At 45.8% G+C, this 13,518-nt stretch overlaps 1 protein-coding gene across 1 annotated transcript; it reads left to right on the top strand.

Annotated features, from left to right (window-relative positions):
- The first annotated feature begins 10,549 nt into the window (after positions 1-10,549).
- Positions 10,550-11,251, top strand: LOC124740175. Its single transcript, XM_047248620.1, has 2 exons — positions 10,550-10,646; positions 10,785-11,251. Exons 1-2 carry the CDS (start codon positions 10,550-10,552, stop codon positions 11,249-11,251), a joined length of 564 nt encoding a protein of 187 aa, XP_047104576.1.
- Positions 11,252-13,518: the final 2,267 nt, after the last annotated feature.

Raw genomic sequence — 13,518 nt, 5'->3', positions numbered from 1 at the left:
TTCCAATCCCGGGAGCGGAAAGACTTACCTTAGGGGGAAAAAAGGACAGGTATACACTCGCACACACGCACATATCCATCCACACATACAGACACAAGCAGACATATTTAAAGACAAAGAGTTTGGGCAGAGATGTCAGTCGAGGCAGAAGTGTAGAGGCAAAGAAGTTGTTGAAAGACAGGTGAGGTATGAGTGGCGGCAACTTGAAATTAGCGGAGATTGAGGCCTGGCGGATGACGAGAAGAGAGGATGTACTGAAGGGCAAGTTCCCATCTCCGGAGTTCGGATAGGTTGGTGTTGGTGGGAAGTATCCAGATAACCCGGACGGTGTAACACTGTGCCAAGATGTGCTGGCCGTGCACCAAGGCATGTTTAGCCACAGGGTGATCCTCATTACCAACAAACACTGTCTGCCTGTGTCCATTCATGCGAATGGACAGTTTGTTGCTGGTCATTCCCACATAGAATGCGTCACAGTGTAGGCAGGTCAGTTGGTAAATCACGTGGGTGCTTTCACACGTGGCTCTGCCTTTGATCGTGTACACCTTCCGGGTTACAGGACTGGAGTAGGTGGTGGTGGGAGGGTGCATGGGACAGGTTTTGCATCGGGGGCGGTTACAAGGATAGGAGCCAGAGGGTAGGGAAGGTGGTTTGGGGATTTCATAGGGATGAACTAACAGGTTACGAAGGTTAGGTGGACGGCGGAATGACACTCTTGGCGGAGTGGGGAGGATTTCATGAAGGATGGATCTCATTTCAGGGCAGGATTTGAGGAAGTCGTATCCCTGCTGGAGAGCCACATTCAGAGTCTGGTCCAGTCCCGGAAAGTATCCTGTCACAAGTGGGGCACTTTTGTGGTTCTTCTGTGGGGGATTCTGGGTTTGAGGGGACGAGGAAGTGGCTCTGGTTATTTGCTTCTGTACCAGGTCGGGAGGGTAGTTGCGGGATGCGAAAGCTGTTTTCAGGTTGTTGGTGTAATGATTCAGGGATTCCGGACTGGAGCAGATTCGTTTGCCACGAAGACCTAGGCTGTAGGGAAGGGACCGTTTGATGTGGAATGGGTGGCAGCTGTCATAATGGAGGTACTGTTGCTTGTTGGTGGGTTTGATGTGGACGGACGTGTGAAGTTGGCCATTGGACAGGTGGAGGTCAACGTCAAGGAAAGTGGCATGGGATTTGGAGTAGGACCAGGTGAAACTGATGGAACCAAAGGAGTTGAGGTTGGAGAGGAAATTCTGGAGTTCTTCTTCACTGTGAGTCCAGATCATGAAGATGTCATCAATAAATCTGTACCAAACTTTGGGTTGGCAGACTTGGGTAACCAAGAAGGCTTCCTCTAAGCGACCCATGAATAGGTTGGCGTACGAGGGGGCCATCCTGGTACCCATGGCTGTTCCCTTTAATTGTTGGTATGTCTGGCCTTCAAAAGTGAAGAAGTTGTGGGTCAGGATGAAGCTGGCTAAGGTGATGAGGAAAGAGGTTTTAGGTAGGGTGGCAGGTGATCGGCGTGAAAGGAAATGCTCCATCGCAGCGAGGCCCTGGACATGCGGAATATTTGTGTATAAGGACGTGGCATCAATGGTTACAAGGATGGTTTCCAGGGGTAACAGATTGGGTAAGGATTCCAGGCGTTCAAGGAAGTGGTTGGTGTCCTTGATGAAGGATGGGAGACTGCATGTAATGGGTTGAAGGTGTTGATCTACGTAGGCAGAGATACGTTCTGTGGGGGCTTGGTAACCAGCTACAATGGGGCGGCCGGGATGATTGGGTTTGTGGATTTTAGGAAGAAGGTAGAAGGTAGGGGTGCGGGGTGTCGGTGGGGTCAGGAGGTTGATGGAGTCAGGTGAAAGGTTTTGCAGGGGGCCTAAGGTTCTGAGGATTCCTTGAAGCTCCGCCTGGACATCGGGAATGGGGTTACCTTGGCAAACTTTGTATGTGGTGTTGTCTGAAAGCTGACGCAGTCCCTCAGCCACATACTCCCGACGATCAAGTACCACGGTCGTGGAACCCTTGTCCGCCGGAAGAATGACGATGGATCGGTCAGCCTTCAGATCACGGATAGCCTGGGCTTCAGCAGTGGTGATGTTGGGTGTAGGATTAAGGTTTTTTAAGAAGGATTGAGATGCAAGGCTGGAAGTCAGAAATTCCTGGAAGGTTTGGAGAGGGTGATTTTGAGGAAGAGGAGGTGGGTCCCGCTGTGACGGAGGACGGAACTGTTCCAGGCAGGGTTCAATTTGGATGGTGTCTTGAGGAGTCGGATCATCAGGAGTAGGATTAGGATCATTTTTCTTCGTGGCAAAGTGATACTTCCAGCAGAGAGTACGAGTGTAGGACAGTAAATCTTTGACGAGGGCTGTTTGGTTGAATCTGGGAGTGGGGCTGAAGGTGAGGCCTTTGGATAGGACAGAGGTTTCGGATTGGGAGAGAGGTTTGGAGGAAAGGTTAACTACTGAATTAGGGTGTTGTAGTTCCAGATTGTGTTGATCGGAATTTTGAGGTTTTGGAGGGAGTGGAGCTGGAAGTGGGAGATTGAGTAGATGGGAGAGACTGGGTTTGTGTGCAATGAGAGGAGGTTGAGGTTTGCTGGAAAGGTTGTGAAGGGTGAGTGAGTTGCCTTTCCGGAGGTGGGAAACCAGGAGATTGGATAGTTTTTTGAGGTGGAGGGTGGCATGCTGTTCTAATTTACGGTTGGCCTGTAGGAGGATGCTCTGGACAGCCGGTGTGGATGTGGGAGAGGAAAGATTAAGGACTTTTATTAAGGATAGGAGTTGACGGGTGTGTTCATTGGCTGAGTTGATGTGTAGGTGAAGGATTAGGTGGGTGAGGGCAATGGATTGTTCAGTTTGGAACTGGTATAGGGACTGATGGAAGGAAGGGTTGCAGCCAGAGATGGGAACTTTAAGTGTGAGGCCTTTGGGGGTGATGCCAAATGTCAGACAAGCCTGAGAAAATAGAATATGGGAGTGTAATCTGGCTAGGGCGAAGGCATGTTTGCGGAGGGAATGTAAATAAAACTTAATGGGGTCATTGTGGGGGTGTTGTGAGGGTGACATGGTATTAGAAGGTGGAAAGTATTAACATGAGGTGAAATGAAAATGAAAATAAAAATATATGGGGAGAGATAAAGGTGAAACGGAAAGAAACAGGAGATCTGGAATGAAAAAAGGCGAAAAGGTGTTGGTTACAGCTGGGCTATGTTGGACTTGGGTTGGTAGACAACGATGTGTATAAAGGTTAGGTGGTTGTGTTGCCGCCAAAACACGTTAAAGGACGCAGAAATTCGGGAAAATTTCGAAAAAACTGCGTGTAGTATATTAAAAGGAGTGGTATTGTGGTGGCAGATTATGAAAATGAGACTAACAATTGTCTGACGAAGAAATAATCGCGTTAAAACCTGTGGGAAGCGGCTAAAAATGATCAGTGGTGTGGGAAAAACGGAAATGGAAATAAAGCGAAAGTTATTAGAACTGGCCGAAATGGTTGTTTAAAAGGCGAAAGGAGCTGTTTGTGAACTAGAAACGGTGGATATTATAGCGGCGGTAGTGCTGAAAGCGGCAAAAAATTCACCTTTATCTCTCCCCATATATTTTTATTTTCATTTTCATTTCACCTCATGTTAATACTTTCCACCTTCTAATACCATGTCACCCTCACAACACCCCCACAATGACCCCATTAAGTTTTATTTACATTCCCTCCGCAAACATGCCTTCGCCCTAGCCAGATTACACTCCCATATTCTATTTTCTCAGGCTTGTCTGACATTTGGCATCACCCCCAAAGGCCTCACACTTAAAGTTCCCATCTCTGGCTGCAACCCTTCCTTCCATCAGTCCCTATACCAGTTCCAAACTGAACAATCCATTGCCCTCACCCACCTAATCCTTCACCTACACATCAACTCAGCCAATGAACACACCCGTCAACTCCTATCCTTAATAAAAGTCCTTAATCTTTCCTCTCCCACATCCACACCGGCTGTCCAGAGCATCCTCCTACAGGCCAACCGTAAATTAGAACAGCATGCCACCCTCCACCTCAAAAAACTATCCAATCTCCTGGTTTCCCACCTCCGGAAAGGCAACTCACTCACCCTTCACAACCTTTCCAGCAAACCTCAACCTCCTCTCATTGCACACAAACCCAGTCTCTCCCATCTACTCAATCTCCCACTTCCAGCTCCACTCCCTCCAAAACCTCAAAATTCCGATCAACACAATCTGGAACTACAACACCCTAATTCAGTATTTAACCTTTCCTCCAAACCTCTCTCCCAATCCGAAACCTCTGTCCTATCCAAAGGCCTCACCTTCAGCCCCACTCCCAGATTCAACCAAACAGCCCTCGTCAAAGATTTACTGTCCTACACTCGTACTCTCTGCTGGAAGTATCACTTTGCCACGAAGAAAAATGATCCTAATCCTACTCCTGATGATCCGACTCCTCAAGACACCATCCAAATTGAACCCTGCCTGGAACAGTTCCGTCCTCCGTCACAGCGGGACCCACCTCCTCTTCCTCAAAATCACCCTCTCCAAACCTTCCAGGAATTTCTGACTTCCAGCCTTGCATCTCAATCCTTCTTAAAAAACCTTAATCCTACACCCAACATCACCACTGCTGAAGCCCAGGCTATCCGTGATCTGAAGGCTGACCGATCCATCGTCATTCTTCCGGCGGACAAGGGTTCCACGACCGTGGTACTTGATCGTCGGGAGTATGTGGCTGAGGGACTGCGTCAGCTTTCAGACAACACCACATACAAAGTTTGCCAAGGTAACCCCATTCCCGATGTCCAGGCGGAGCTTCAAGGAATCCTCAGAACCTTAGGCCCCCTGCAAAACCTTTCACCTGACTCCATCAACCTCCTGACCCCACCGACACCCCGCACCCCTACCTTCTACCTTCTTCCTAAAATCCACAAACCCAATCATCCCGGCCGCCCCATTGTAGCTGGTTACCAAGCCCCCACAGAACGTATCTCTGCCTACGTAGATCAACACCTTCAACCCATTACATGCAGTCTCCCATCCTTCATCAAGGACACCAACCACTTCCTTGAACGCCTGGAATCCTTACCCAATCTGTTACCCCCGGAAACCATCCTTGTAACCATTGATGCCACGTCCTTATACACAAATATTCCGCATGTCCAGGGCCTCGCTGCGATGGAGCATTTCCTTTCACGCCGATCACCTGCCACCCTACCTAAAACCTCTTTCCTCATCACCTTAGCCAGCTTCATCCTGACCCACAACTTCTTCACTTTTGAAGGCCAGACATACCAACAATTAAAGGGAACAGCCATGGGTACCAGGATGGCCCCCTCGTACGCCAACCTATTCATGGGTCGCTTAGAGGAAGCCTTCTTGGTTACCCAAGTCTGCCAACCCAAAGTTTGGTACAGATTTATTGATGACATCTTCATGATCTGGACTCACAGTGAAGAAGAACTCCAGAATTTCCTCTCCAACCTCAACTCCTTTGGTTCCATCAGTTTCACCTGGTCCTACTCCAAATCCCATGCCACTTTCCTTGACGTTGACCTCCACCTGTCCAATGGCCAACTTCACACGTCCGTCCACATCAAACCCACCAACAAGCAACAGTACCTCCATTATGACAGCTGCCACCCATTCCACATCAAACGGTCCCTTCCCTACAGCCTAGGTCTTCGTGGCAAACGAATCTGCTCCAGTCCGGAATCCCTGAATCATTACACCAACAACCTGAAAACAGCTTTCGCATCCCGCAACTACCCTCCCGACCTGGTACAGAAGCAAATAACCAGAGCCACTTCCTCGTCCCCTCAAACCCAGAATCCCCCACAGAAGAACCACAAAAGTGCCCCACTTGTGACAGGATACTTTCCGGGACTGGACCAGACTCTGAATGTGGCTCTCCAGCAGGGATACGACTTCCTCAAATCCTGCCCTGAAATGAGATCCATCCTTCATGAAATCCTCCCCACTCCGCCAAGAGTGTCATTCCGCCGTCCACCTAACCTTCGTAACCTGTTAGTTCATCCCTATGAAATCCCCAAACCACCTTCCCTACCCTCTGGCTCCTATCCTTGTAACCGCCCCCGATGCAAAACCTGTCCCATGCACCCTCCCACCACCACCTACTCCAGTCCTGTAACCCGGAAGGTGTACACGATCAAAGGCAGAGCCACGTGTGAAAGCACCCACGTGATTTACCAACTGACCTGCCTACACTGTGACGCATACTATGTGGGAATGACCAGCAACAAACTGTCCATTCGCATGAATGGACACAGGCAGACAGTGTTTGTTGGTAATGAGGATCACCCTGTGGCTAAACATGCCTTGGTGCACGGCCAGCACATCTTGGCACAGTGTTACACCGTCCGGGTTATCTGGATACTTCCCACCAACACCAACCTATCCGAACTCCGGAGATGGGAACTTGCCCTTCAGTACATCCTCTCTTCTCGTCATCCGCCAGGCCTCAATCTCCGCTAATTTCAAGTTGCCGCCACTCATACCTCACCTGTCTTTCAACAACTTCTTTGCCTCTACACTTCTGCCTCGACTGACATCTCTGCCCAAACTCTTTGTCTTTAAATATGTCTGCTTGTGTCTGTATGTGTGGATGGATATGTGCGTGTGTGCGAGTGTATACCTGTCCTTTTTTCCCCCTAAGGTAAGTCTTTCCGCTCCCGGGATTGGAATGACTCCTTACCCTCTCCTTTAAAACCCACTTCCTTTCGTCTTCCCCTCTCCTTCCCTCTTTCCTGATGAGGCAACAATTTGCTGCGAAAGCTTGAATTTTGTGTGTATGTTTGTGTTTGTTTGTGTGTCTATCGACCTGCCAGCGTTTTTGTTCGGTAAGTCACCTCATCTTTGTTTTTATATATAATTTTTCCCACGTGGAATGTTTCCTTCCATTATATATATATATATATATATATATATATATATATGTGTGTGTGTGTGTGTGTGTGTGTGTGTGTGTGTGTGTGTGTGTGTGTGTGTGTGTGTGTGTGTGTATTTTTTTCCTCATCATTGAACTTGGGAAAGAATAGTTTTACTATACTCCAAGTGTATGCACCTCAGCAAGCTTGCAGTGAGGAAGAAAGAATGAAATTCCTTGAAGAAATGGAAGGCGCGTAATGGGGCCCCTTAGGGAAATGGCAGCAAGAGAGGGGAAGAAAACCAATGTGCACTCCGTGTGCATACCGGGGGGAGTCATTCCAGATGTGGAAAGGGTCCTTCCGGATGCCATGAAGGGTACAGGGTGCACCCATCTGCAGGTGGTCGCTCATGTCGGCACCAATGATGTGTGTCGCTATGGATCGGAGGAAATCCTCTCTGGCTTCCGGCGGCTATCTGATTTGGTGAAGACTGCCAGTCTCGCTAGCGGGATGAAAGCAGAGCTCACCATCTGCAGCATCGTCGACAGGACTGACTGCGGACCTTTGGTACAGAGCCGAGTGGAGGGTCTGAATCAGAGACTGAGACGGTTCTGCGACCGTGTGGGCTGCAGATTCCTCGACTTGCGCCATAGGGTGGTGGGGTTTCGGGTTCCGCTGGATAGGTCAGGAGTCCACTACACGCAACAAGCGGCTACACGGGTAGCAGGGGTTGTGTGGCGTGGGCTGGGCGGTTTTTTAGGTTAGATGGCCTTGGGCAAGTACAGAAAGGGCAACAGCCTCAACGGGTGCGGGGCAAAGTCAGGACATGCGGGGACCAAGCAGCAATCGGTATTGTAATTGTCAACTGTCGAAGCTGCGTTGGTAAAGTACCGGAACTTCAAGCGCTGATAGAAAGCACCGAAGCTGAAATCGTTATAGGTACAGAAAGCTGGCTTAAGCCAGAGATAAATTCTCCCGAAATTTTTACAAAGGTACAGACGGTGTTTAGAAAGGATAGATTGCATGCAACCGGTGGTGGAGTGTTCATCGCTGTTAGTAGTAGTTTATCCTGTAGTGAAGTAGAAGTGGATAGTTCCTGTGAATTATTATGGGTGGAGGTTACACTAAACAACCGAACTAGGTTAATAATTGGCTCCTTTTACCGACCTCCCGACTCAGCAGCATTAGTGGCAGAACAACTGAGAGAAAATTTGGAATACATTTCACATAAATTTTCTCAGCATGTTATAGTCTTAGGTGGAGATTTCAATTTACCAGATATAGACTGGGACACTCAGATGTTTAGGACGGGTGGTAGGGACAGAGCATCGAGTGACATTATACTGAGTGCACTATCCGAAAATTACCTCGAGCAATTAAACAGAGAACCGACTCGTGGAGATAACATATTGGACCTACTGATAACAAACAGACCCGAACTTTTCGAATCTGTATGTACAGAACAGGGAATCAGTGATCATAAGGCCGTTGCAGCATCCCTGAATATGGAAGTTAATAGGAATATAAAAAAAGGGAGGAAGGTTTATCTGTTTAGCAAGAGTAATAGAAGGCAGATTTCAGACTACCTAACAGATCAAAACGAAAATTTCTGTTCCGACACTGACAATGTTGAGTGTTTATGGAAAAAGTTCAAGGCAATCGTAAAATGCGTTTTAGACAGGTACGTGCCGAGTAAAACTGTGAGGGACGGGAAAAACCCACCGTGGTACAACAACAATGTTAGGAAACTACTGCGAAAGCAAAGAGAGCTCCACTCCAAGTTTAAACGCAGCCAAAACCTCTCAGACAAACAGAAGCTAAACGATGTCAAAGTTAGCGTAAGGAGGGCTATGCGTGAAGCGTTCATTGAATTCGAAAGTAAAATTCTATGTACCGACTTGACAGAAAATCCTAGGAAGTTCTGGTCGTACGTTAAATCAGTAAGTGGCTCGAAACAGCATATCCAGACACTACGGGATGATGATGGCATTGAAACAGAGGATGACACGCGTAAAGCTGAAATACTAAACACCTTTTTCCAAAGCTGTTTCACAGAGGAAGACCGCACTGCAGTTCCTTCTCTAAATCCTCGCACAAACGAAAAAATGGCTGACATCGAAATAAGTGTCCAAGGAATAGAAAAGCAACTGGAATCACTCAATAGAGGAAAGTCCACTGGACCTGACGGGATACCAATTCGATTCTACACAGAGTACGCGAAAGAACTTGCCCCCCTTCTAACAGCCGTGTACCGCAAGTCTCTAGAGGAACGGAGGGTTCCAAATGATTGGAAAAGAGCACAGATAGTCCCAGTCTTCAAGAAGGGTCGTCGAGCAGATGCGCAGAACTATAGACCTATATCTCTTACGTCGATCTCTTGTAGAATTTTAGAACATGTTTTTTGCTCGCGTATCATGTCATTTCTGGAAACCCAGAATCTACTATGTAGGAATCAACATGGATTCCGGAAACAGCGATCGTGTGAGACCCAACTCGCCTTATTTGTTCATGAGACCCAGAAAATATTAGATACAGGCTCCCAGGTAGATGCTATTTTTCTTGACTTCCGGAAGGCGTTCGATACAGTTCCGCACTGTCGCCTGATAAACAAAGTAAGAGCCTACGGAATATCAGACCAGCTGTGTGGCTGGATTGAAGAGTTTTTAGCAAACAGAACACAGCATGTTGTTATCAATGGAGAGACGTCTACAGACGTTAAAGTAACCTCTGGCGTGCCACAGGGGAGTGTTATGGGACCATTGCTTTTCACAATATATATAAATGACTTAGTAGATAGTGTCGGAAGTTCCATGCGGCTTTTCGCGGATGATGCTGTAGTATACAGAGAAGTTGCTGCATTAGAAAATTGTAGCGAAATACAGGAAGATCTGCAGCGGATAGGCACTTGGTGCAGGGAGTGGCAACTGACCCTTAACATAGACAAATGTAATGTATTGCGAATACATAGAAAGAAGGATCCTTTATTGTATGATTATATGATAGCGGCACAAACACTGGTAGCAGTTACTTCTGTAAAATATCTGGGAGTATGCGTACGGAACGATTTGAAGTGGAATGATCATATAAAACTAATTGTTGGTAAGGCGGGTACCAGGTTGAGATTCATTGGGAGAGTGCTTAGAAAATGTAGTCCATCAACAAAGGAGGTGGCTTACAAAACACTCGTTCGACCTATACTTGAGTATTGCTCATCAGTGTGGGATCCGTACCAGGTCGGGTTGACGGAGGAGATAGAGAAGATCCAAAGAAGAGCGGCGCGTTTCGTCACTGGGTTATTTGGTAACCGTGATAGCGTTACGGAGATGTTTAATAAACTCAAGTGGCAGACTCTGCAAGAGAGGCGCTCTGCATCGCGGTGTAGCTTGCTCGCCAGGTTTCGAGAGGGTGCGTTTCTGGATGAGGTATCGAATATATTGCTTCCCCCTACTTATACTTCCCGAGGAGATCACGAATGTAAAATTAGAGAGATTAGAGCGCGCACGGAGGCTTTCAGACAGTCGTTCTTCCCGCGAACCATACGCGACTGGAACAGGAAAGGGAGGTAATGACAGTGGCACGTAAAGTGCCCTCCGCCACACACCGTTGGGTGGCTTGCGGAGTATCAATGTAGATGTAGATGTAGATGTAGACCAAGTAAGAGAAGATAGCATTATGATAATTGGGGATCTGAATACTCAGATCGGCACAAATAGAAATGGATATGAGGAAGTGATGGGCCCTTTTGGATACAGAAGACGAAATGTTGAGGGTGAAGAAATTCTAAATCTGTGCATAAGGAATCACCTTTTAGTGAAGAATGCATTCTTCAAGAAACAAGACAGCCATAAAATTACTAGACATGACTGAGATGGCAAATCTAAGACAGTTATAGACTATATATTAACAGATAAATTAATTGGAGGAAAAGTAAGGGACACTAAAGTAATACCAAGTAAGCACTTGGATAGTGACTACAGGTTACTAGTTGCTGATCTAAATTATAAGATGAAAAGTTTGAATACTGTACAGAGAATGCCAAAAAGTAAGGAGTGGAAGTTGAAAGAAGAAGAAAATAAGAAAAGTTTCCAAAATCCAGTAGCACAAAAATTGCCAAAAACTGTAAGGGGTAGTGTAGAGGAAGAGTGGAACCTATTTAAAACATCAATAGTTAACAGTGCTGCGCAGATATGCAGCAAAACAAAGGGTAAAGTGAAGGGCAAAGAAACCAGATGGTGGAATGATAGAGTAAAAGATGCATTTAAAACACATAATATGGCAAAGAAAAACATGGAGCTTGAAAACAGAAATCAGAACCAGGGGCTGGTGCCAAAAGATGAACACAGGGTGACAACACTGGAGAAGAAATACCGATAAAAGAAACCCCAAGCAAAGGGAATTGGAGATGGAGAAATATTTTGAAATCTTACTGAGTGAGGAAGGTGCACAAGAAAGTGACACTGAAGTCACTGAATTAGAGGAGGAGCAGGATCCAGTCTCTTTCTAAGAAATTGAGAATTCCCTGAAATAGATGAAAAGTAGGAAGGTGACTGGAGTAGATGAGCTGACAGCAGACATGATTAAAGCCACAGGAATCCATGGAACACAATGGTTACACTGGGTGCTGGGGTTAATATGGAAAGAAAACAAAGTGCCGGATGAATGGAAATAAGGAATTCCAATAGCATTGTTCAAGAAAGATAATAGAAAGAAATGCACCAACTACCAAGGAATCACACTGTTATCACACTGCCTTAAGATAATGGAAAAGATCATAGAAAAAAGATAGCGGAAAATTCTAGAACACCAATTAGAGGAACAACAGCATGGGTTCAGAAGTAATAGGGGAACAATAGATCTCATTTTATCCCTCCATCAGTTAATGGAGAAGTATTGGGAAAAAGGAAAGGACTTGATAGCAGTATTTGTGGATATGGAAAAAGCATATGACAGTATTCCAAGGGATAAAATATGGGAATGCTTGAGTAAACATAATGTTCCTGATTCATTAATTAAAAAAGTCGAGATGCTGTATGATGGTTGTGACAGCAGTGTATAAGTAGGAGATGGAAGTTCAAAATGGTTTAAGACAAAGAAAGGTGTTCAGCAAGGCAGTTCGCACTCCCCTTTACCCTTCATTACACTTATGGTCATAATCATGAAAGAAATCAAGGAAGAAGAAAATGAAAATCTCAATGCTTTTGTTTTTGCTGATGACATTGCCATTTGGGGAGAGACAGAAATGGAGGTTTAGAGGAGACTAGATTACTGGAACACAAAATTTTAAAAATTCAAGTTAACTGTGAGTAGGAACAAGACAGTGGCAATGAAGATGAGCAGGACACCCACACCTTGTAACATCATACTGGAGGGGGAGAAGGTTGAATGTGTGAACAGCTACAATTATCTGGTTAGCATGATATCTCACGATGGAAGTTCCAAAGTAGAAGTCTTAAACAGAATGACTTCTTCCACCACGTACAAAATCTAACAGACCATGTATAAAACTTATCTCCTGCCAATCATGATGTATAGTCTAGAGGCCTGTGTCAAAAATAAGAGAGAAGAGAGTCTAATACAAGTATGTGAAAAGAAGTTCCTTCGGTCAGTTCTACAAAAAAACACGAGAGACAGCATCAGAAATGATTATGTAAGGAGAGACCTGCAGGTGACATTGACTACTGAGGATATGATGAGTGCTTTGAGATTGAAGTTGTTCGGTCCTGTGAAGCGAATGCACCTGACTCGAACTCCATACCAGTGTTTGGAGATGGAGATACCAGGAAGATGACCAATTGGGTGGCCTAGAAAGAGTTGGACAGACCAGGTTAAGGAAGATCTCAAAAGGAGAGGAGTAACATGGGATGTAGTGGAGAGGAAAAACCTATACCAGGACAGAAAGCAATGGAGGCATATCATTCACCAAGTTCCTACCCAGCTTGCTGGAAGTAAATCCTGATGATGATGATGATGACGATGATGATGATTACAAAAGAACAGGGCATAGTCTTGGATGTCAAAAATGCTAGATGTGAGAGTCCAGATGGTGGATGACATGAGAATGCTGTAGAAATCTTGAGACAATCAGTTTAGACAGAATACTGGGTGCATAAGACAAAGAGTGACTGTAGAATAAGAAAATTTTTGAGAAAGTTTTATTTTTACAAATTGGTGAACAGAATGAAGTAATGTGGTGCAGTCAATGGTCTATTCTTTTGTTAAAACACTTCCATACAAAATAAGTTCAAGAATAGATTGATGCATTCAAGCTGAGCTCAGCATCATCTTAAAGGAAAATCAGAGCAGATTTTATGCACGTGTCTTTTATCAGTCTCCTGATTGGTTTGATGCGACCTGCCATGAATTCCCCTCCTGTGCTAACCTCTTCATCTTGGAGTAGCACTTGCTACCTACATCCTCAATTATTTGCTGGACATATTCCAGTTTCCATCTTCCTCTACAGGTTTTGCTGTCTACAGCTCCCTCTAGTAGCCAAGAAGTCATTCTCTCGCATCTTAACAGATGTCCTATCATCCTGTCCCTTCTGCTTATCAGTGTTTTCAACGTGTTCCTTTCCTCTCCAATTCTGCGCAGAACGTCCTCAGTCATTACCTTATCAGTCCACCTAATTTTCAACATTTGTC

This window comes from Schistocerca piceifrons, chromosome 1 (assembly GCF_021461385.2).
Source record: "Schistocerca piceifrons isolate TAMUIC-IGC-003096 chromosome 1, iqSchPice1.1, whole genome shotgun sequence".
NCBI lineage: Eukaryota > Metazoa > Arthropoda > Insecta > Orthoptera > Acrididae > Schistocerca > Schistocerca piceifrons.
The sequence above is the reverse complement of the archived record's forward strand: the minus strand, read 5'-3'. Positions and strand labels throughout refer to the sequence as shown.